Below are 19,094 nucleotides of genomic sequence, written 5' to 3'. Positions count from 1 at the left end.
CCAGCGCTGCTCCGAGGTAGAGGGCTGGAGGGATGCTCGAATCTTCGACAGTAAAATAAAAGCCACCAATCGAAACTGCGTGGGACAGCGGGCCAGGGAGCGGGCCTTGCAGTGGAAATGGGAGAGCCCTGTTCCCCCAGCTGCCTGTGAACCCTGCTCAGCACCCTGCTGCTGGGGGCCCGAAGGGGGGAAGATGGAGGGAACCCCAGGGGATTTGCTCTGCCCTGGCTCCATGTTCTCTGCCCATAGACTGAGAAGCAGAAATGGCTGCAGCGTGAGGTTTGGGTTCAGCCAGGGCAAAGCAAAGCAGCAACAAGCCTGGGCTGCTCCGGCAATGCCGTAGGGCTGCTGGTGCCAGGCAGAGCTGCCTTCTGCCTCCTGGGATTGTCCCAGAGAGGGTGGCACAGAGGTAACATCGGTGTCTCTCAGTGCAGGGCCTGGATGAAGTTCCTGGGCAAAGGACCTGGGCAAAGGTCCTCAGGGCAGGCAGGATCACGTTTAACATTGCTGCGGACAGGCAAGCAAGGAGAGGACAGCTGCATGCCATGGGACATGTCGCTCACAGGGCGCTCTGCCCCAAAACCCTGCTCGGGGACCCCAGCGGCCGAGGAACCCTCGGCATGGCCGTGCTCCAGCTCCGTGGGACCCAGCTGGGAGCCGAGGGTGGGCTCATTTGTTTCCTCCACTCGGCTGAGCATTCGCCCGCGGCCGCTCGGCCCTGAGAAAAGCGGCGGAGAGGAATCCCACGGCGGCCGGCGGCAGATGCCTGCGGAGAGGAAAACCAGGGCAAGCGTGCTGTGGTGCGGCCCCGGGACGGGGGGATCTATCTCCCGTGTCACAGCCGTCCCCTTGGCGAGGTGGTTGTGAGGAGCACAGCCCCACAAGTGAGCTTGTTGGAAGGACAGATGGGGGGCACGCTTTGGGTACCCTGCCCTAAGTCAGGAAACAAAACCCAGCTCCAGCAGGGCTGACTGGAGCACGGGACTGTGATAAGGAAAAAAGGCAGCAGCAAAGGAAACAGCTGGAGCTGCTTTTGGGTCTAATAGTGCCTGCGGGATGCCAGGGCACAGGCAGGACCGTCACACCCCAGCTGCCTCCTCCTGCCCTTTGCATCTTGGAGTCACGTTAAAGGAGCTCAGGCAGGAGGGGGAAAAGAGAAAAGAGCCAGCGTCTGTTTGTGTTGAAGCCATCCAGCATTTTTTTGCAGACATCAGCCAAGCGGCAGCAGCAATGCCATTGGTGGGAAGACAGAGTTATTTGGGGAATGCTGGACTCTGCACCATGAGAACAGCAGGGGAGGAGGTTGGTTTTAATTTAACAGGCCACGTTTACTCTTCCCCTCTCACCTTTGGTCTGTCTGAAATGTGCAACGAAAGCCCCGGCAGGGAGGAAGGGGCCGTGGGCGCTTCCCCCTCCTCACGGCTGCTCCCAGGGCCCCCTGGCCCGGCTGCTCTGCAGTGCCTGTGTGCAGCAGCCTCCCACGTTGCAGACCCAGGGCAGGGATTTCTCACGCAATAAACAATCAGACAGATGCAAAGCTTCAAAAATACCCAGCTTTAATCTGTAAACTTGCGAAGAGAGACCCAGGAGTAGAGCAGAGGTGAAGGAGGCACCGGGGCAGGTGAGAGATGAGCAGTCGGGTGCAGGGCCAGGGAAGATGCTGATGGGGACAGATGTGCTGGACAGTCCCTGACTCCTACGTGCAGCAGTGCCATACCCTCCACAGCTGCTCTCTGCATCAGTGCTTCAGCTACACAACCAAATATTCACCATCTAACCGCTCTGGGTAGCGCTCAGGGGAGTGGACAGTGTGCTGGAGGGAGCAACAGAGCAGGGCTGACCACCAGGGATGTCCCTGAGCCCCACCAGTGCCCAATGGAGCAGTGTTTGCTGACTGAAGGCTCTCAGGCATCTATCTGCTCTCCAGAAAGTGGGTTCCAGCTGCTATTTGCCAGCAGCAGGAAGGCAGAGTTGTATTACATGGGCAGTGATAGGAGACAAACCCAGCCTGGTCTGGGAGGTGGCAGGGCTGGAGCATCACCCCAGGTGATGCCACCATGGACATCTCCTGCACGAGCCTGGAGATGGTTTAGTCTGGAGGGACTGAAAAGAAAAAGGCTTTTCTTGTTAAAAAAAAAAATTCTCTAATTCCTCTGGCTACAATGTGGGGGAAGGAAAGTTTTTCCAAATTGCTGTGTGTACCAGAAGTGCCCCAAGCATCACTCGGATGCTCCCAGAGGAATTTTACTTCTCACACCAGCTGTGTGGGCAGGGAGCAGGTTTGGCTGGACCCTTCCCCATCCCAGCCCTTCCCTCGAGCAGAGACGGGATACAATGGGGACATCACTGCCTTCGTGGTGGCAGGAGGATAAAAGCCAATGGCAGCAACTGCAGAAATGAGGAGCCACAGCCGAGCGTGGGCATCGGGGTGTGGGGCAGCCCAGGGGCAGAGCTGAGGTTCCTTGGAGGGAAGCCAGAGCCTGGCAGCACCAGGGACACAGGGGCTGGATCAGGCCCTTCCAGTTGGACAACAGCAGTGCTGTGAGCAGGGATAGCTGCAGGGGAGGACAGGACTGGGGGCTGCAGAGGGGCTCATCCATGGCACAGCCCCTCCAGTCACTCCAAGGGTCCCTCAGTGAGGTGTTTGTGTCCTGCACCCTGCTCATGTGATGGAAGTGATGGATCACCACAGCTCGCTGGCCAGGCTGGTAGTCACCACACCATAGTGATTCCCACAGGTCATTGCTCTGCAGGCCAGCAGGATCTGAATCCTGGCACCAGGACAAGGGCCCTCCTCATGCACTCTGCTCCACTGTACTGTCCCGTCCACCTTGGCTTGTCAGAGCTTGGTTCCCTCCAGTGCTTGAGGGCAGGATTGGGCCCCACTCTGCCTCCTGCCTGGGCCCCCAGGCCTGCCAGCTCCTCTGGGCCACCCTCAGGAGAAGGCACAGCAGCTGGATTTCTTCTTCTGTGACTCGATGTAATCATGGATCTGGAAGCGGGGCTCATCCAGCGGCTGCACCGCGCGCTGCTTCAGCTCCCTGGAGTGGTGGGGCTGTGTTACCCCCTGTCACACTGTGCTGGTGTGTGGGAGGTGGTGGGGCTGCAGGGGACACTCCCTTGCTCAGTCTCCTGGCCCCAGGTACTCACTTGGCAATGGCGAGGAAGGCCAGCTCCACGTTCATGCCTGTCTTGGCACTCGTCTCCATGAAAGGCACCCCGTACTCCTGCAAGGACAGCACGGCCCCATCAGTGGCCACCCCCAAAATGCCCTCCTGGCCCTCTGAATCATCCCTGTAGCCTGGCCAAGGCTTGAGGGTCATCTCCTTGCCTTGCCCCAGGTTTTGCATGCAAGTGACTGCCATGCTGCCTCTTTAAGAGCCAGGCAGGTCTGGGCACCCAGAGGGGATGGCACGGCTGCATGGGAACCCTGAGTGACATGAAATTGTCTGGGGATACCAAAGTCAGGTTAGACCCTGGCACAACTCACCCTGGCCAGCGATGCTCCATCCTCCGTCCTCACAGCCCTCTCGCTGCTCACATCAGCCTGCCAAGGGAAGGAAAAGGTCACCACACACCAGGCCAGCTGGCACCTGGGGGCATCTGGCAAGCCAGCAGTGTGGAATTCTCAGGGGGCTGACAGGAATGAGAGGCACCATGGATCCAGAGGTATCCACTGCCTAGAGAATCTGGGATGCGTGGAGCAGCTGGGACCTGGTGGCATTGAGGATGTCAGGGGGCATCTGCGGCCACTGAGGACCTGGGGCAGCACCTGAGGGCATCCAGGACTCAGGGAGGCTCTGGTACCCTGCTGGGCATCGAGTACGCAGCATCATCCAGGATCCAGGGGACATCCAGTCCCAGGGGAAAATCCAGTATCCAGCTGGGCACTGGGCACCCAGCAGCATCTAGCACCCCTGGAGAGAATCTGGGACCCTGTTGGGCCTCTAGGGCTTGGGGTTACCTGAGGTCCAGGGGTGCATCCAGGCTTGGGTGGGCGTCCGAGAGCCAGTAGCATCCCATACCGAAGCATCCCATACGAGGACCATCCCGGACCTGAAGCCTCAGCCTCGTGCTGCCACCCGCTGGCTACCGGGCATACTGCCCTCCCCGACCCCCCAAACCCCTGGGATCACCTCTGGCCTTGGCTGAGCCCAGAAAGCAGCAGAGCCCGGCCGAGGGTGCAGGCAGAGCCCCATCCTTGCACAGCCATGGGGATGGCAAGGGCACGGCATAGCACAGCAAACCCCAGGGTGGAGGGGGACCCTGCACGCACCTTATTGCCCAGCAACATGATGACCACGTCCTTCTGGGCGTACTCATGGATCTCTGTCAGCCAGGCCTGTAGGGCAGCAGGACAGTGTCGGGGTGAGGGGTACTCCTGTCCCTCCCAACTCAGCCCTCAACCCCTAAGTACCCCCCTCCCTTCCCTCTAAGCCTTCACACCCCCTCAGCCCCCCCATCTCTCCCCCACGAGGACAGAGATAATGACTTTTTTTTGGCACAGGAATTATTCCAGCATCACAGACAAGCAGCCCTAAAAACGCCCTGTCTCCTGGCTACAGCCCAAGCCGTAGTTCACATCCTTCCCAAACCACGTTTTCTCCCTCAGGCATTCGCTGTGTTCTTAAACAAAACTCACCCAGCCATGCAGCACCCAGCCAGGCGCCCTGGGATGAGCTCCCAGCTGGCTGGGTCTGGCCAGAACAGCCAGTGCTTACAGGTAAAACAGGCTCCCAACTGCCCCAAACACCCAGCCAGCCAAGTAGGGCACCCACGACCCCAGTCCCTGGGGAGAAACACTCCCAACCCACAGTGGGACTCACACGGATGTTGTCAAAGGACATCTTGCTGGTGATATCGTAGAGCAGGAGCAGGGCTAGAGGGAAGAGGCAGAGGCATTTCTACACTGCAGGGATGTGCTCTGGATGGCCCCCCCATCCCCACCGGACCCCAAACCCACCTTGGGCATCCCGGTAGTAGGCGTGAGTGACGCTGCGGAAACGTTCCTGTCCTGCTGTGTCCCAGATCTGCCGAGAAACCACCTGGTGAGAGCAGGGAGAGGAACCTCCCCAAGCTGGGTGTGCTCCTGTGGCTCCCAGCCCTGCTGGACCACCACGCCCAGCCTGAGGTGGGTTTCCATCTGGAAGTTTCTTCCCCCCTCCCAAAGCTCACCTGCAACTTCACTTTCACACCATCCACAGCCACCACTTTGTTCTGCAGAAGACAAGGAGAGCACATTCATCAGCCCAAAGCATGTCTTGGTGCATGTGCCAGCCAGCCCTGGCACAGAGCTGGCATTCCACAGCCCCTCAGCTCCTCTCCCCAGGCCAGTGGGATGAAGCCAGGCTGCCCGTGGGGCTGGACACTGAAGCCTCATTGCTTCAAACCATGATCCTGCTTGCTTGGCAGCTACAGGGACATCCCAGAGCAGCAAGCCCTCGGGTCAGGGTGAAGAGCAGAATCAGCGGAGACGAGATCCCAGCCTGCCTTGTGTCCGGTGCCTCGTTCACCTCCTACAGCCAGTGTCCCTGTCCTGGGGCTCCCGAGTCCCCTAACAAGGTAGTTAATGATGCTGGCTGTCCAGCGAACCCCGGGAACACCGACCTGCTCTGACTCCTGCCGGGAAGCTCCGGGATTGCAGCAGCCCCTGGGAAGTTTGGCAGAGCTGGGGAAGCAGGGAGGTCTGGGTGAACCACACATAAATTTGCATATATTAATAACAGCTTGGTGTACTTTTATGTTTGCTCTCCAAAAAGCTCTGATCTTTCTGACGGGACTCTTCAGCTCCATGTGCTGAGGAACCACTGCTGCACTAAAATTTAGCCTGTTTGCAGTACTTTAAGGGCTTTGGATGCTACAAACTGCCTGGGCAACACGCACTGGGTTATGCTGGGTGTCCCACTCGGGTTTCCTTGCTGGTGGAGCCTTGTTTGGTTCTTAAAGGTGGCTGTAAACATTGAGCTGGGGGAGTTGCATGTAGCACACAGCCGTATCCAGCATGGCAGGAGGAAATCTCCTGGGTCAGGATGGTTTGCAGCTAGGCTGGGCTGGAACCAGGAAAGGAAGGAGGCATTTCCAACTGAGCTGGGAAGGCAGCTGTTGAGGCTTAAGCAATCGCTGTTCTCATCTTGGAAGCGCAGGGGCTTCTCTCCAGAGGCCAGAAGAAAGAAAAGCAAAAAGTACAGAAAAGCTATTTTAAGACTCTTAAAGAATCATACTCAGAGTCTGGAAAGAGAGGACCCCTATAAATAATTTGGTTGCCTGGAATTGTTTGAAATGGAAATTCAGCCCATGTGGAGATGACAGCATTTGAGCAAATGGGCTGGATAAAACAAAAACGTGCCCTAGGAGACTCTGGAGATTACCTAGAGCAGTGAGCCATGAGCTGCTGCAGGGGATGCTTGCACGAGGCAGAGCCGGTACCTACGGGCTGGCAACACCTCTGGCGACACCGGCACTGAGCCCAGCAGTGGGACACAGCAGATTTTCCTTCTTTCATGACTTTATCATAAGGACAGGCCTCAGGGCCCCTTCAAACCAAACCAAGCTCTCTCTCTCTCCGCCAGCCCCCACTCACCAAGCCCCCAGTTCCACCAAAAGCCAAACGCAGCCAGGGCAGCAAAAGTGGCAGAAAACTGGAGCAGCTGCAGCTGTGGGGGCAGAGGAAGCACTGACCGCACTTGACACGTGTCAGTGGCTGTGGGCAGAGCCCTGCCTGGGGACACTCCCGTGACTTCCTGCCTGCTCTGCCTTGTGTTGCGAACAGCTGTGCCTCCCTGGACACCCTGCAGCTGCAATTTGGTGAGCAGAGAGCAGCATGGGGGTTTAAACAGGATCTGGTAACCCTAACAACTTCTCAGCAGCCCATTTCAGCCCTTTCAAGGCATGGAATTACAGCAACCAGTGTTTGTAACCCCCCAGCTGTTGGCTTTGGACTGCGTGGTGGAGTGTGCTGGCTGCCCACCACACACCCCCAGCCCATGAACACAGCTGGGATGGGCTAAACCCAGGCTGTTTGCTGATTTAAAGGCAAGAAGTGACAGTACCAGTGGGCCCTTCTGTCTTTCACACCAGGGAGGGGTGGAAGGGTTCCAGCAAGCACCTGCGGCTGGTTGGCAGATAACTGGGGGTACAGAGGCTGGAAACGCCCCGTTCCCGCTCCCCAGCACCCCATCCTGGCCAAGGTGGGGGTCGAGGGAGGCGAGGGGCTGGCAGCCGTGGTGGTCTCACCCGGAAATCTATGCCCACGGTGGCTATGAACGTCCCGGAGAGAAAGGCCCCGTCTTTGAACTGGAGCAGGAAGCAGGTTTTCCCCACGCCCGAGTCTCCAAGTAACATCACCTGCAAGATGGGCGCAGGGAGAGGTGTCAGCAGGACGGGGAGGGAGCAGCACCTCTGATTGGTGCTGAGCCCTCCCTAGTTCCTTCTCTCCCTTCCTTTCTTTCCCCAGGGCTGGTCCTGATGGGTCTGGGAAGCCCCGTGGGAGCTGGGTGTGGGATGGGACCCCCGAGGGTGCAGCCAAGTGGTGCCCCAGAACAGCAGAGCAGGCCCCAGCCACGAAAGAGAAGGAGAGCTGATGTGAAAGCAGGTACTGCAGCAAGAAAAGATATCTCCTGGCCAGCCCCTGGCCATCTCCCAGCCCAGGAGGCTCCTGGAGAACCAACCACAGCTCCCAAATACGTGGAGCCACCTCCACCCAAGCTTTGCCTCTGACCCGGGTGTGCCCAGCCCGAGGACTGATGCATGGCTTGGGCAAACCCTGCGTGTCCGGGACTCTCTCCCTGTCGGTGCCTGCTGCAGACACCAAAGCAAACACGGTGCCTTTCCCCTCCTGCTAAGCAAACAGGATCAGCCCAGGCTCTCCGGCCGCTCTGGCACTGCCAGACCCAGGCAGGGAGCAGCCAGGACCAGTGCTGGATTCCATAAGCACAGCCTTTCCTGATGCTGTGCTCTTCCTGCCTACCTGCAGCAACCTGTTCCTGCCCAGCAATCATTAACCTGACTGCGTCTGGCTCCTGATGAAAAGCAGCAGTGAGCAGGACTTCAGCAGGAAGCTCCATGCCTGCATGCCCACCTTGCCAGGATGCTGGAGTTTGCAAAGCAAATCCCCGCAGGCAAATCCCTGCAAAGCAAATCCTCTGGGGCAGGCAAACACAGCGGGCCATGGCCACGTTCCACAGGGATGGCACAGCAAATGCCAGAGCTGGTGGCTGGAAATGCTCTGCCACCACTTGGCTGATCAAATCCTTCCCCAGGACTTGTGGAGAGCTGGGAACACTGGGAACACTGGGAGCACTCAGTTCTGCCTCCACCTCAATCTAGACCAAGCTAAAACCTGGTTTTCTCCCTCAAACTCAGAAACTGCTCTCCACTGAGAGGAGTCAGAGGGGGGAACGATAAAGGCAAAGGAATAAAAGCAGTTTAGGGATGGTGGAAGCATGCAGGACCACTTTGGAACTGGCTCAGCGAGGCAGCAGGAGGTGTCGGGGCTGACACCCATCAGTGCTGGGCTCAGCCTGGGGCTGCATATTAAATATTGGGGGTAAAGGTTTCATCAGTCCTGTGCCTCCTCTGAGCTGCTGAGGAAGGTCCTTCCTGGGGCAACCCTTGCCTGGGCTGGGATGGCGAAGAGGGGATCGCTCAGCAAGGAGGGCTCCCCCCTGCCCCGAGGCCTGGCAGGGATGCAGAGACATTCACAAGCAGCGTGCTGCAGTGGGGGTGAAGGGGGGCCCCGGGCTGGATCCGGGGCTCAGATGCTGCTCCCTCCTCGGAGCCCTTGTGGTGCTGTGATGGGCTGGATGGGGTCCTGCTCCCCCTGCCCTGTGTCATGGGGGGCACTGCTGCAGGGCTGGCAGGAGCCCCTTGCCCTGGCAAAGGTCTGGTGGGCTTTCAGGGGGCAGAGCTCGGCCATGCCCCCCCTTCCCCCGGGAGCCCCCCAAAGCCCTGTTCCTGCAGCTGGTCCCTCCCATCGCCACTGCCGGCAGGGACACCCCCGGGGCAAAGACTTCCCCCCCCCTTCCCGGGGAGGGAAGACCCCAATCCCCGCACCTGCTGCACCGGGGAACTCCCGGGGCAGAGAAGGGCTGGGGGGATCAGCTGGGGCTGCCGCCTCCTTCCCCTTCTCCTTCCCGGTCTCGCGGCCGCTTCCTGGGCGCGATCGCAGCAGCGGAGGAAGCGGGCGGCCCCCGGGACCCTTCTAAACCCCTCCTTGTCTCCCCCGAGCCGGGGGCCGAACGCAAACCTTCCCCTCTGGTAGAGCTTGGAGGGTCCATCCCTGCTCACCCCGCGCCGCCTCCCACCTTGCCGGACAGTTCGTAGTCCCGGGGCAGCGCCGCGGGGTCCCTGCCGCCCTTCGGGGATTCCCCGCTCCCCGCCGGGAGGGTCTCGCTCCCCGCCGCCCCATCGGGGCCGCCCATGGTGCGTCCGAGCGGAGCCGCCGAGCCCCGGCGCCGCGGGGCCAGCGGGAGACGCGGCCCCACCCGCCTTCCTCCTCCTCTTCCTCCTCCTCCCCCCCCGGCCGATGCCACCCCCGAGGCCGTGCGCCGGCCGCCTCCCTGCCCAGCCCGGGCACGGGATGAGGAAGAAGAGGCTGAAGAGTGGAAACCTGCCCCACTGCACCCCCACACCGGGGACCCTGGGTTTGCCAGGGGCACGGCGCGCAGAGCCCCCCGCACATCCCTCCGGACTCATGGGTGGGGAGAGGAGGAACTGCTCGCCCCACAGATGAACAGCCACCCCCTCCCTCACGGAGTGTGGGGATGGAGACCCCGGTGCTGCCAAATCCCACCCTGCCACGCCGGGACAGTGGGGACGGCAGCTCCCACTGCCACCCCACCAGCCCGGCCCAGGGTGGGGGGTTTGCCCCATCAGCTGCAGCTGCGCCCCGGGTGAGCCCCGCGGCGCAGGGAAGGCGGGAGGGAAGCGGAGCAGGAGCCGCTAGCCGGAAGCCACGAGTGTGTCGAGGCGGTTCCGCGGCGCCTCCGTCTCATCCGGGATGGCTGCCCGGCCTCCCGCTCCCCCGGCTGCTCGCAGCCCCCTGCATCCTGCACCAGCCATTGGAGCGCAGCTCATACTGCACTTCATTTGGGAAAAGCCCGAGCATGGGGATGCGGGAGAAATCCCTGGAGAGGGATGTTGTGTTACCCAAAACCCCACCCTGTAAAACCCCATCCACGTCCATGCACTACAGCTGCTCAAGGTCTTCAGCCTTACAGGCATCACCTCATGTACAGGAGCCTCGAGCCTTCCCTGATCTATTTTCCCTGGAATATCCCATCTCTCCCACATCAAGGTTAATCTCAGGGCGACCCCCATCCCTGCTCACACCACTGGGACCCAGGGGTGCAGGGCTCCAGTGCAGAGCTGTGCCCCTTGCTGCCCTCCAGGTGAAGGCCATGCGTGGCTGCAGGAGGTCCGGTGGCAGAGATGCCCTCCGGAATGGCATCCACCATCCACCATCCACCTCTGCGCCTCCTGGGGCTGCCAGCTCCTGCACCAGCCAAGCCTTCCTCTGCCCCCCGGGAAATAGAACCTGTATTTCCAGTCCTGTAGCTGCATTCAGACCCACACGGAGGATTTATAGTTTATATATGCTCTTTGGCCAGGAAAGTGCCCAGAGCTGGAGGCTGGAGGCACTCGGAGCTCCTGGAAGTGGCTGAGCTTCCCGGCAGCAAGATGGGGAGGGGGTTGGAAGGATATGGCAAACTGTGCTGGAGCTCATGGAGTTGCCTGGGCAGGAAAAATGCCTGGCTGAGCATCACTCCCACAAGCTGGCTTTTGCTGTGGGAAAAACGAGGCAGCCGGGAGCTGGCAGAGAGCAGTGGTGTGGCTGAGCCTCCTCTGGCTGCCCAGGGCTCAGCAGGGGCACCCTTGGCTGCTGGTCCCTGGGCTGCTTGGCCCTAGACAGCCCCCACTGGTGCCACATTTCCCTGTTTCCTTGGCCTGGACTAAAAAGAAAATTCCTGTGGGTAATCACATCCCCATGGGTACCAGCCTTTGCTGAGTTCCAGCCTTGTCACGATGCTGAAGGGATGACAGGCTCTCTGGAGTAAGGTCCCGAGCTCCCCCAGGAGAGGGGACACACATCAGAACCTCTTCAGACCCCACGGCATCTCTGCAAATAGCTCTGGATGGCAGCCGAGTGCTTTTCCCAGGCACCATCACCATCTGCCTGACTTTTCACCAGGGCCCCGGGCTGGACACAGGCAGGACACAGGCTGGCATCTCCCTGGCAGAGCAGGGCTGCTCTAAAGGCTGCACTCAGACACAGCCCCACCAAGGGTTTCGGAATATGGAGCTTTACCCATCCTCCATCCCTCCCAGCAGCCCAAAGGATGCCAAGCAGAACACAGCCAAACCAGACCCCTCATCCAGCAGCACCAAAGCAAAGCATCCAATTCTTTGTGCTTGCCATGGATTCATAGATTCTGATTTCCCAAATAAAGCTGCTCCCTAAGGGTGAGTGCACAGCCCAGGGGCAAGGGACTGGGCTCTTACCGTAAACCCAATGCCCACGGTGGCAGAGAAGGAGCCAGGAATGAACTTGCCCTGGTCAAACTGGACCAGCAGAGACGTCTTCCCCACGCCGCTGTCTCCAACCAGGATTGTCTGCAAGGACCAGATAAAGAGGCATCAGTGCAGGTGATGAAGAAGCTGCAGGCACAGAGTGCAGCTGGGGGCAGACATTTGGGTAGGGATGCTGGAGGGATGCAGCAGAAAATGCAGCAGGATCAAGAAGGACCCACCCAGCCCCTGGATCTGTCACTTTTGGTTCTGCTATTTGCCCAGAGAGGAATTTCCATCCCTTTGTCCATCTCTGTAATTAATGAAATGTGGTCTGGGATGAGCTTTCAGGCCTGAGCCCCACTGTGCCCTGTCCAAGAGAGGAGAGATGGAAGGGAAAGCAAAGCACAGCCTGTCATGGAGAGTGAGCAGGACAGACGCTCCTACCCCAGCTCGGGAAGCTACTGGGAAGAAGCAGCCTTGGCTCACACAGCCCTGTTAGAAAACCTCTTTGGGAGGACTTTGGAGTCACTGGATTAAGTCCAAAACTGTTTAGTAAAGAGAGCATCTCCTGCAGCTGCTGCACACAGCTGCTGCCACAGCCACGCAGCCTCACCAGGTCACTGAGCTGTCTTTGTGCTGCCCTAATGCTGTGGACCCACAGCACTCCTCCTGCAAAGTGATGGGTTTGAAGTCCCAGAGTCCCTCTGCCTCTCCAGCCTCCATGGGGAGCCCCAGATCCCTGAGCAGAAGGGACAAGGGAGCAGTGCAGGTGTCAGAGCTGTCACCTCTTGGGCAGCTCCCACCCTGCCAGCCCACGGCCCTAGTACCCACACTGCATCCCTGGGGAGCTCATCTTCCCTTCTGCTCCTGCCCACATCCCTCAAAATCCCTGACCTAAGAGAGACCTGCAGTGCAAACAGGACCCCTCCCTTCCCTCTGCTGCTATCTGGGTTTTGTTTGCAGAGCCACCGGTGCAAACATTCCCATCCTTTCAGGAAACCCAGGCACTTTCAACCCTTTCGCAGGACACGAGGTAAAATAAACACTCTGCTACCAGGCTTCTTGCTTAGAAGTAGTTTTGGCTTTGTCTTTCGGGACATGGGCGTTTCTGAAGCTGCAGTTCCGGCAAACACTGAGTGTCCCCTCTGTCCCTGGTCCCCTGTCCCCCCTGAGGCTGCAGGGATGAGCCAGCGAGGTGCTGGGGCTAAACCTCCCCACTCTGCATCCACCTCTGCTGCATCTGTTTGCCCCCTGCTTGCTTTGTGTTTGTGCAGCTCCGGCAGCCTTGCTCCATCCTGTGACACTTCAGTCCTTTGTCTCCACCCTGAAGGTGCTTCAGTACCTCCCCGATACCCAGGGGGGCCTCTGTGCACATCCGGTCCCATCCCTCTCCTGTCCCAAAGTGCCCTGGGGTGTGACCAACCCTGGCACCACTTCAGGCACTGCACTTGCCCTTGTGAAACAACAGGATGAGTGTGAAGGAATGTGTTTAATCAAATGCCTGAACAGCCCCAGCAGATCAAGGCCTGATTCCACAACCTGGGAGGCTCTGTGGGATCCACAGCACCTGGCACCGTGGTTCCTGCATCCCACAGATCCCACAGAAGTGGGCTGAAACCAAAAGCCGAGGAGCTTGAGGACCATAAACAATGCAGAGATGTGGAGTGGCAGGAAATCAGCATCCTGCCCTGCAAAAAGCACCACCCCACAACCTGCCTGGAGCCTGCTCGCGCCAATATACTTCAGTGACTGCTTGCCTCAGTGAATCAGCACTTTTCCTCGGAAAAAAACATCCCAAACACCGAACCTCTCCTGGGAAAAGCCTGACCTGCTGAGCAGAGCTCTTGGCAGGAGGGAGCCCTGCACCTCTGCCAGATGCAGGCTGCGGCACAGACCTGTGTGCTGAGAGGCAGCAACCTGTGCCCAGATCCACAGCCAGAGATTTCTCCTTCCTCCCCGACTGGGCTCTTTGTAGGTCACTTGTACATTCAGAGCAGCATCATGAGCTGGGAGCCTGCACGGGATCTGGACGGATGTTGGGAGGCAGAAATCCCTGGGCCAGAGGATCTGGGTCACCCCTTTCCTGGGGGAAATTTCCCTGCCCAAACCCCTCTTGGCTTTTCCCTAGGGCCCAGAACCCTTCCCTGTGCAGAGAGAAGGATAGGCCCAGGAGCAGCTGGATAGGAAAACAATCCAAGAATTCATTACCATGGGGCTCCTGCACCTCAGTGCTGTATATTTTGGTGTTACACACTATTTCCAGGCAAAATCCTGGTTCTGGGATGTTCAACAAGACAGGGTGCACCCTGCAGTGCTGTCTTTGGGAGCAGTTAATGCAGAGAATATCATTAATTATGGAGGGAGAAGAGCTGGTTGGAATGAGCACCAGAAAGCCTCCAGAGCCCAGGGTTTACAGAGAACATGTATAAAAGGCAGATTCCTCTATTAATAATTTAAATGGGATTCATAATAGAGACAACTCATGAATCGCTTCATGACTTAGTAGTAAAAGTTGGCCTGGATCAGCCAAGAGGTATTCCTAGTGACTTTAGGAAAAGCTCATGGGCTCTGTGGAGGGACAGCAGAGTGGAAATCACTGTGGCCTTCCTGGTTACCAAATAAACATAAAACAAGAACAAAAAACCCACTGTGGGGAAGATGTGGCTAGTTCACCCTTAAAACCTCAGGCTGGACACGACTGAGTCATGATAGCAAAAAGCCTCCCAGCGACAAAGTTCCGTAGCTGTCCTGACTCTTCCCCCATCCTCAGCCACAGACTGACCTCCCCCGCACCTTCTCATCCCCCCAGGTTTTCCCAGGTTTGTTTTTTTTTTTTTTTTGCATGGGAAACTTTGGTAAAATTTTGCAAGATTCCTTTTGGTGTTGTCGTTCTTCTCTGCCTGGTGGTGTGCAGATGGAGCAGTGCTTTGCCAGGGCTGGGCAAGGCACAGAGGGAAACCTTCCTGAGACCTGGAGACTCACTTGGTGACAGTCCCACATCACCACTGCTGAGCCCCAGCACAGCCAAAGCAATCCTTGTTTCCAGCTAAAGGAAATTATTTCCACTAGGTGGGCAGAGGTAACCTGACTACTCCACCACCCCACAGCCCCACAGAAAAGTGGGTACAGCTTGTTACACCCTCCTGAAAAAGGCTTTTCTGCCTGTTCTGCCTTAGGGGAAGAGCAAATATCCCTCCCGACACCTTGAGTAAGTTTTGGGGCTAATTCAGACGTACATGGATCACTTTCAGTCAAAATCATCGCTGGCTTGGCATGGGCTGCAGGGACAAGGCAAAACAATTCAAACTTCCCGTACTCAGGCTGGCAGCCAGCGACCAAAAGAGATATTTTGGTCTAACCTGCTGAGGGAAAAGAGGTTTTGCACGGCTGTCAAGGCAGTGCAGGGAGGCGATGGCTGCAATTCCGGTGCCAGCAAAGCGGGAGGAGATCTGGGACAGCGCGTGTGGGTTGAGGTTGTCTTCCCAGTTCATTTCCGAGATTTAACATGCAGAACCCGGACCTGAGCTAAACATAGCTAGTGAAAGCCTGACAGGGTAAAACCCCAGTCAGAGGGATGCAGGGAAGGGAGAAGTGCCCTCCACGGGCTCTGGTGTTGCTCTCAGGGAGCTGCTGGAACCCCAAACCCACAGGTTTGTGCCCAGGTGAGCAGGATTTATCACAACAAATTGTGGCAAACGTGTATGTGCCCCCCAGCACAGCTGCCTGCAGAGCTCAGCTGGGACATGGCACTGGGAGAGGTCTGAGGGTGAAGACATGGCTGCTTTCAGCCTCTCACCACCCTACTCTCGTGGCCTCTCAGGCCAAGTCTCAGTCCTTGAGACTTATTTTTAACCTGTTCTTTATACAAAATTGTGCTGCCTCCCCCCTGCTCCAAGAAGTGCTCCAGGGATGGAGTTGGATGCTGCTAGAAGCTGTTATGTGCCACAGGGACAGTTCAGAGCTGTCCCCACCTGCCCAGGCACTATTTCACCACGGCCAAGACCCTTACACTGGCTTGAGAGAGAGCCTGGAGCCCTCTGCCAGCCTGGCTGGGCCCTTGTCCTTGCAGAGGCTGTATCTCAGCCCTGCAGACATGAGCTCTAAGGCTGTGCATCAAACAAAACCTGGCTCAGATCATGCAGGAGATAGACCCCTGTTTGCAACCCGCTGCTAACACCTTGGATCAACCACAGCCAAGGAACACATCCCTCTGCCTTTGGGTCTTGTTCCAGCTAAATGGATCCAGGAATCACACGGGAGGAAGAATGATCTGGCAGTGGGTCAAACCACCTGAAAGCAGAATTCATCATTTTGTATCAAGCAAAACTTTTCTGGAATAGCCCAGAACAAACCTCTACTGTTCGTGCTTTGGTTTGCTCCTGGCCAGTTTCCTCCCCAGGCCTGGGTTTAGCCACCAACCAGAAATCATTTAATCCTTGTCTCCAGACTGCAGAGCTCTCTTGGGGTTTTTCAGCACATCTGAAATGTGATTGCTTGCTCAGACACAAGATCTAGTGAGGTATTTGCTGCCTCACTTCCCTGGAGTGAGAGCAGCCTTGTTTCTGCAAGACAAGCAGCCCAGCCAGGAGATGCAGAAAAATACCAAGAGGAACAGCAGGGAGCATGAGACTGGGATGGTTATTTGCCTGGGCAGGTCTTCTGCCCAGAGCCTCATTTCCACCAATGTCATTCCTTAACTGCAGCAGCTCATTCCTGGAGGAGAGAGAGTTAAGGCTTTGCAAAGAATCAGAGTTTCTCAAGTCATCCCTGGTGGCATGTCCTACGTATTGCGTGTACAACAGAAATGAGAGCTGCTAGTACTTGATATTTTTCTGCTAATCAAGGGCTGGGCACCTTACCCTGAGTACAGCAGGATACAGAACAGACTAGGATTTGTGAAGAGGGATCCACAGAACCCCAGCCCTTCCCCCGTCCCGTCGCTGCTTTTCCCGAGGGTGCCAGTTCCTGCACAGTCACTGGGGACTGCAGGAAAGCAGTGTGAGGACAGCAGGAAGGCGTGATGGGTGGATCTGTCATAAATCAGCATCTCCTCCGTGACTCCAGGAGTTGCAGGGCAGCGCCTGACTGCAGAGAGCAAAAAGCTCTGCTGCTGCTGTCCCCGCAGGAAAGCTTGAGCGCCCCACGTCCTACAGGGACACCACCAACCCTAACCACCCTCCGTGCAATTGGAGTTACAAAACACAGTCCCAGGAGTTAAAAAACCACAGCCCCAGGAGCACCGCAAAAGAGAATTTCAAAGCAAGAAGGTCAGGAATGGACGTCTCTGGGACGCAGCTATTTCATGGCAGGGAAGTCCCGGCTCATTAACCTGCTTTTGGCAAACAGAGCCCCGGGGTCCAGCTGCCCCCGACCCGCCCTGATCCTGCACAGGGCAGCGGGAGCGGCTGAAGGGCGGCTGCGGGCTGTGCCGCGGGGCTGGCCCCGTTCCAGCAGTCCTGGCTTCCCAAACACGCCGAATCCTGCCACCCCCTGCCCACCGTTAGCCGGGATGGGGCTGGGACCGGGGCCAACCCCTGCGGGCTGTCCATCCCCACGAGGGGGAGAGAGCTGCCGCCGCACCGGGATGGGGGTGACAGACGGACCCCACCGGGAGACGAGGAAGGCAGAGGGACGGAATTTGTCGGGAAGTTCAAGCAGAAGCCCTGTCCCGTATCTCCCCTCTGCAGCCCCCTCCCCGGTGCCCCATCCCCATCCCCAGCCGTACCTTGTGCAGCAGCGCCTCGTTGTAGCCGTCCCCCCCCGGGCCGGCGGCGCGGGCCCCCATGGCCGGGGGGGTTTGGGGTGCCCGGGCCGGGCCGCCCCTGCAGCACCGCGGACAGCGCCCGCCCCGCTCAGCACCGCGGGCAGCGCCCGCCCGGCCCGGCCCGGTTCGGCCCCGCCCGGCCCGGCACAGCCCGGCCCGCTCGCTCAGCGCAGGACAGCGGTGCCCGGTGCTCGTCGCCGCCGCTCGCAGGGTTCCCCCGCCCGGAGGAGGCGGTGGGGGGGGGGAGCGGGGAGAGGCCGGTCCCGCCCGGGGGCGGGGAGGCGGTGGGAGCATCCCCCGCGCCGCCGGACTCTCCGCACAACCGCTGGTCCCTCCTCACCTCCCCATCTCTGTCCACCGTGATAGAGCCCCCGGCTTCGCAGAGCCCGGGGGTTTCTCCGGTTTCTCGCTTCGTTTCTCCCCTCCGCCCACGGGGCACGGCCAGCTCGGGCAGAGAGGTTTTCGGTACCAGCTGCGATCAGTGCCGAGCTGAGAGCACCGAGCCAGGTCCGCTGCGCTGCTCCAGCCCGGATTCACAGCAGACTCGTTGGCACTTAAGGAGCCTCATGCCCGCACTCAGGCTGCTCCGGCTGACACCCCTCCAGACACCAGCCCACAGAGCTGCGTGGTCACCGGCGTGTCACCCCAGGGAGGGGCAGCAGCTCGTGCTAGCCAGGCCATTTCAGCTTCTTTACCAAACTGGTGCTGAGCCTGGTTTACCCCAACAGGTCCCCTTTGGGATCCCACTGCATTTACAGAGCCCAGTTAGGACCCTGCTTGGAGTAGAAAAAAAAATTTTAGAAACAGGAGGAAGTTGTGCCTAAACCTAAAGGTGACAGTCAATATTTATTGAGATCCTTTTCTTTATGACTCCCTTTAGAGCAATCTAGGTGTTTTCGATTGCACTGGAAATAAATTAATCTTTACTCAGAAGTTTATTTAAGAGAGACTCAATTCAGTCTCCAGTTCCCTCAGTCTCCAGTTCCCTCGTTCCAGATCAGCAGATGGCCCCAAGCCAGAGGAACAGACCATGCTTCCAAGAGCCATCTGCACCCGTCCGATTGCTGTTTGACTGCCTGGGCCTGACATTACTAATTATATCTGCCCATTATTTCCTCTGACTGCAGAGATGGTTCTGCTGGGTCAGACAATTGGACTAAGAAACAACAGCCAGAAAAAATTTAAAAAACCAGTAGAGATGGTGGGGTTCATGCTTGCCTGAGGCCAAAAAGCCCAACCCAGCCCAGACCATCCTGCAGCCAGACCATGGCCTCATGCACTGGAAGACAATCAACAGCACCAAAAGAAATGATATCACGAGCCCTGGTGTCTGGATCAGAAAATTAACAACTGGTTCAACGTAGTGCACACATCCCACAGTAGGCAGGCCCAAGAAGAAGAGAGCAGCAAACCTCAGGGGGTTTGCCAGGGCAACTCCTAAACACACCAATAACTTGTCAAAGTCCCCAAACTCCCATCGATGTCAGCACAATCCTTTCCGTGGATACCCCAGTGCTGTCAAGGCCCCTTGAGGATGGAGACTTCATGGCACTATCCTGAGTGCACGCTCAGCCTTCTCCTTCCCCAGAGTTGGGGCACTGCCTGACCTGAGCTGCCTGCTGGGCCACGGAGACCCAGACCTGCTGCAGGGACTGCACGGCTCTGCCCTGGGCACCCAAACTGGCCAGGTACGCAGACAAACCTCTCTTGGAAGGTGGGAATGAAGAGGAGAGTAAGCCCCCCACAGCCCACTGAGTCTGAGGCTCCAGGTGTGCTTATCCCTGGATGGGAACTTCTGGCAGGTCCCTGCTGCAGGTGAAGC

General features: G+C 58.2%; 1 protein-coding gene across 3 annotated transcripts; it reads right to left on the bottom strand.

Moving 5' to 3' along the window:
* Positions 1–1,539: 1,539 nt before the first annotated feature.
* Positions 1,540–17,362, bottom strand: RAB37 (RAB37, member RAS oncogene family). 3 transcript variants are annotated; one of them, XM_048323946.1, is made up of 10 exons: positions 17,234–17,362; positions 11,500–11,610; positions 7,234–7,344; positions 5,176–5,217; positions 4,964–5,030; positions 4,827–4,879; positions 4,277–4,342; positions 3,491–3,547; positions 3,151–3,227; positions 1,540–3,041 (listed from the first exon to the last, which is right to left on the bottom strand). In XM_048323946.1, the coding sequence occupies exons 1-10, from the start codon at positions 17,291–17,293 to the stop codon at positions 2,936–2,938; spliced, it is 750 nt and encodes a 249-aa protein (XP_048179903.1). In that variant the 5' UTR covers positions 17,294–17,362; the 3' UTR covers positions 1,540–2,935. The 3 variants fall into 3 exon arrangements, with proteins under 3 accessions (XP_048179903.1, XP_048179904.1, XP_048179905.1); XM_048323947.1 differs by lacking the exon at positions 7,234–7,344 and having other exon boundaries at positions 17,234–17,360; XM_048323948.1 differs by lacking the exons at positions 11,500–11,610; positions 17,234–17,362 and adding an exon at positions 9,303–9,481.
* Positions 17,363–19,094: the final 1,732 nt, after the last annotated feature.

Source organism: Corvus hawaiiensis, chromosome 19, assembly GCF_020740725.1.
Source record: "Corvus hawaiiensis isolate bCorHaw1 chromosome 19, bCorHaw1.pri.cur, whole genome shotgun sequence".
Classification (NCBI taxonomy): Eukaryota; Metazoa; Chordata; class Aves; order Passeriformes; family Corvidae; genus Corvus; species Corvus hawaiiensis.
The sequence above is the reverse complement of the archived record's forward strand: the minus strand, read 5'-3'. Positions and strand labels throughout refer to the sequence as shown.

Bases quoted from the DNA above. Each gene is read 5' to 3' on its own strand.
- RAB37 (XM_048323946.1), bottom strand. From the start codon at position 17,293: ATGGGGGCCCGCGCCGCCGGCCCGGGGGGGGACGGCTACAACGAGGCG. The intron at 3,548-4,276 runs GTGCGTGCAGGG...TTCCCTTGGCAG, and splicing joins TCATGTTGCTGGGCAATAAG to GCTGATGTGAGCAGCGAGAG. The intron at 3,228-3,490 runs GTGAGTTGTGCC...CTGTCCTTGCAG, and splicing joins ATGGAGCATCGCTGGCCAGG to GAGTACGGGGTGCCTTTCAT.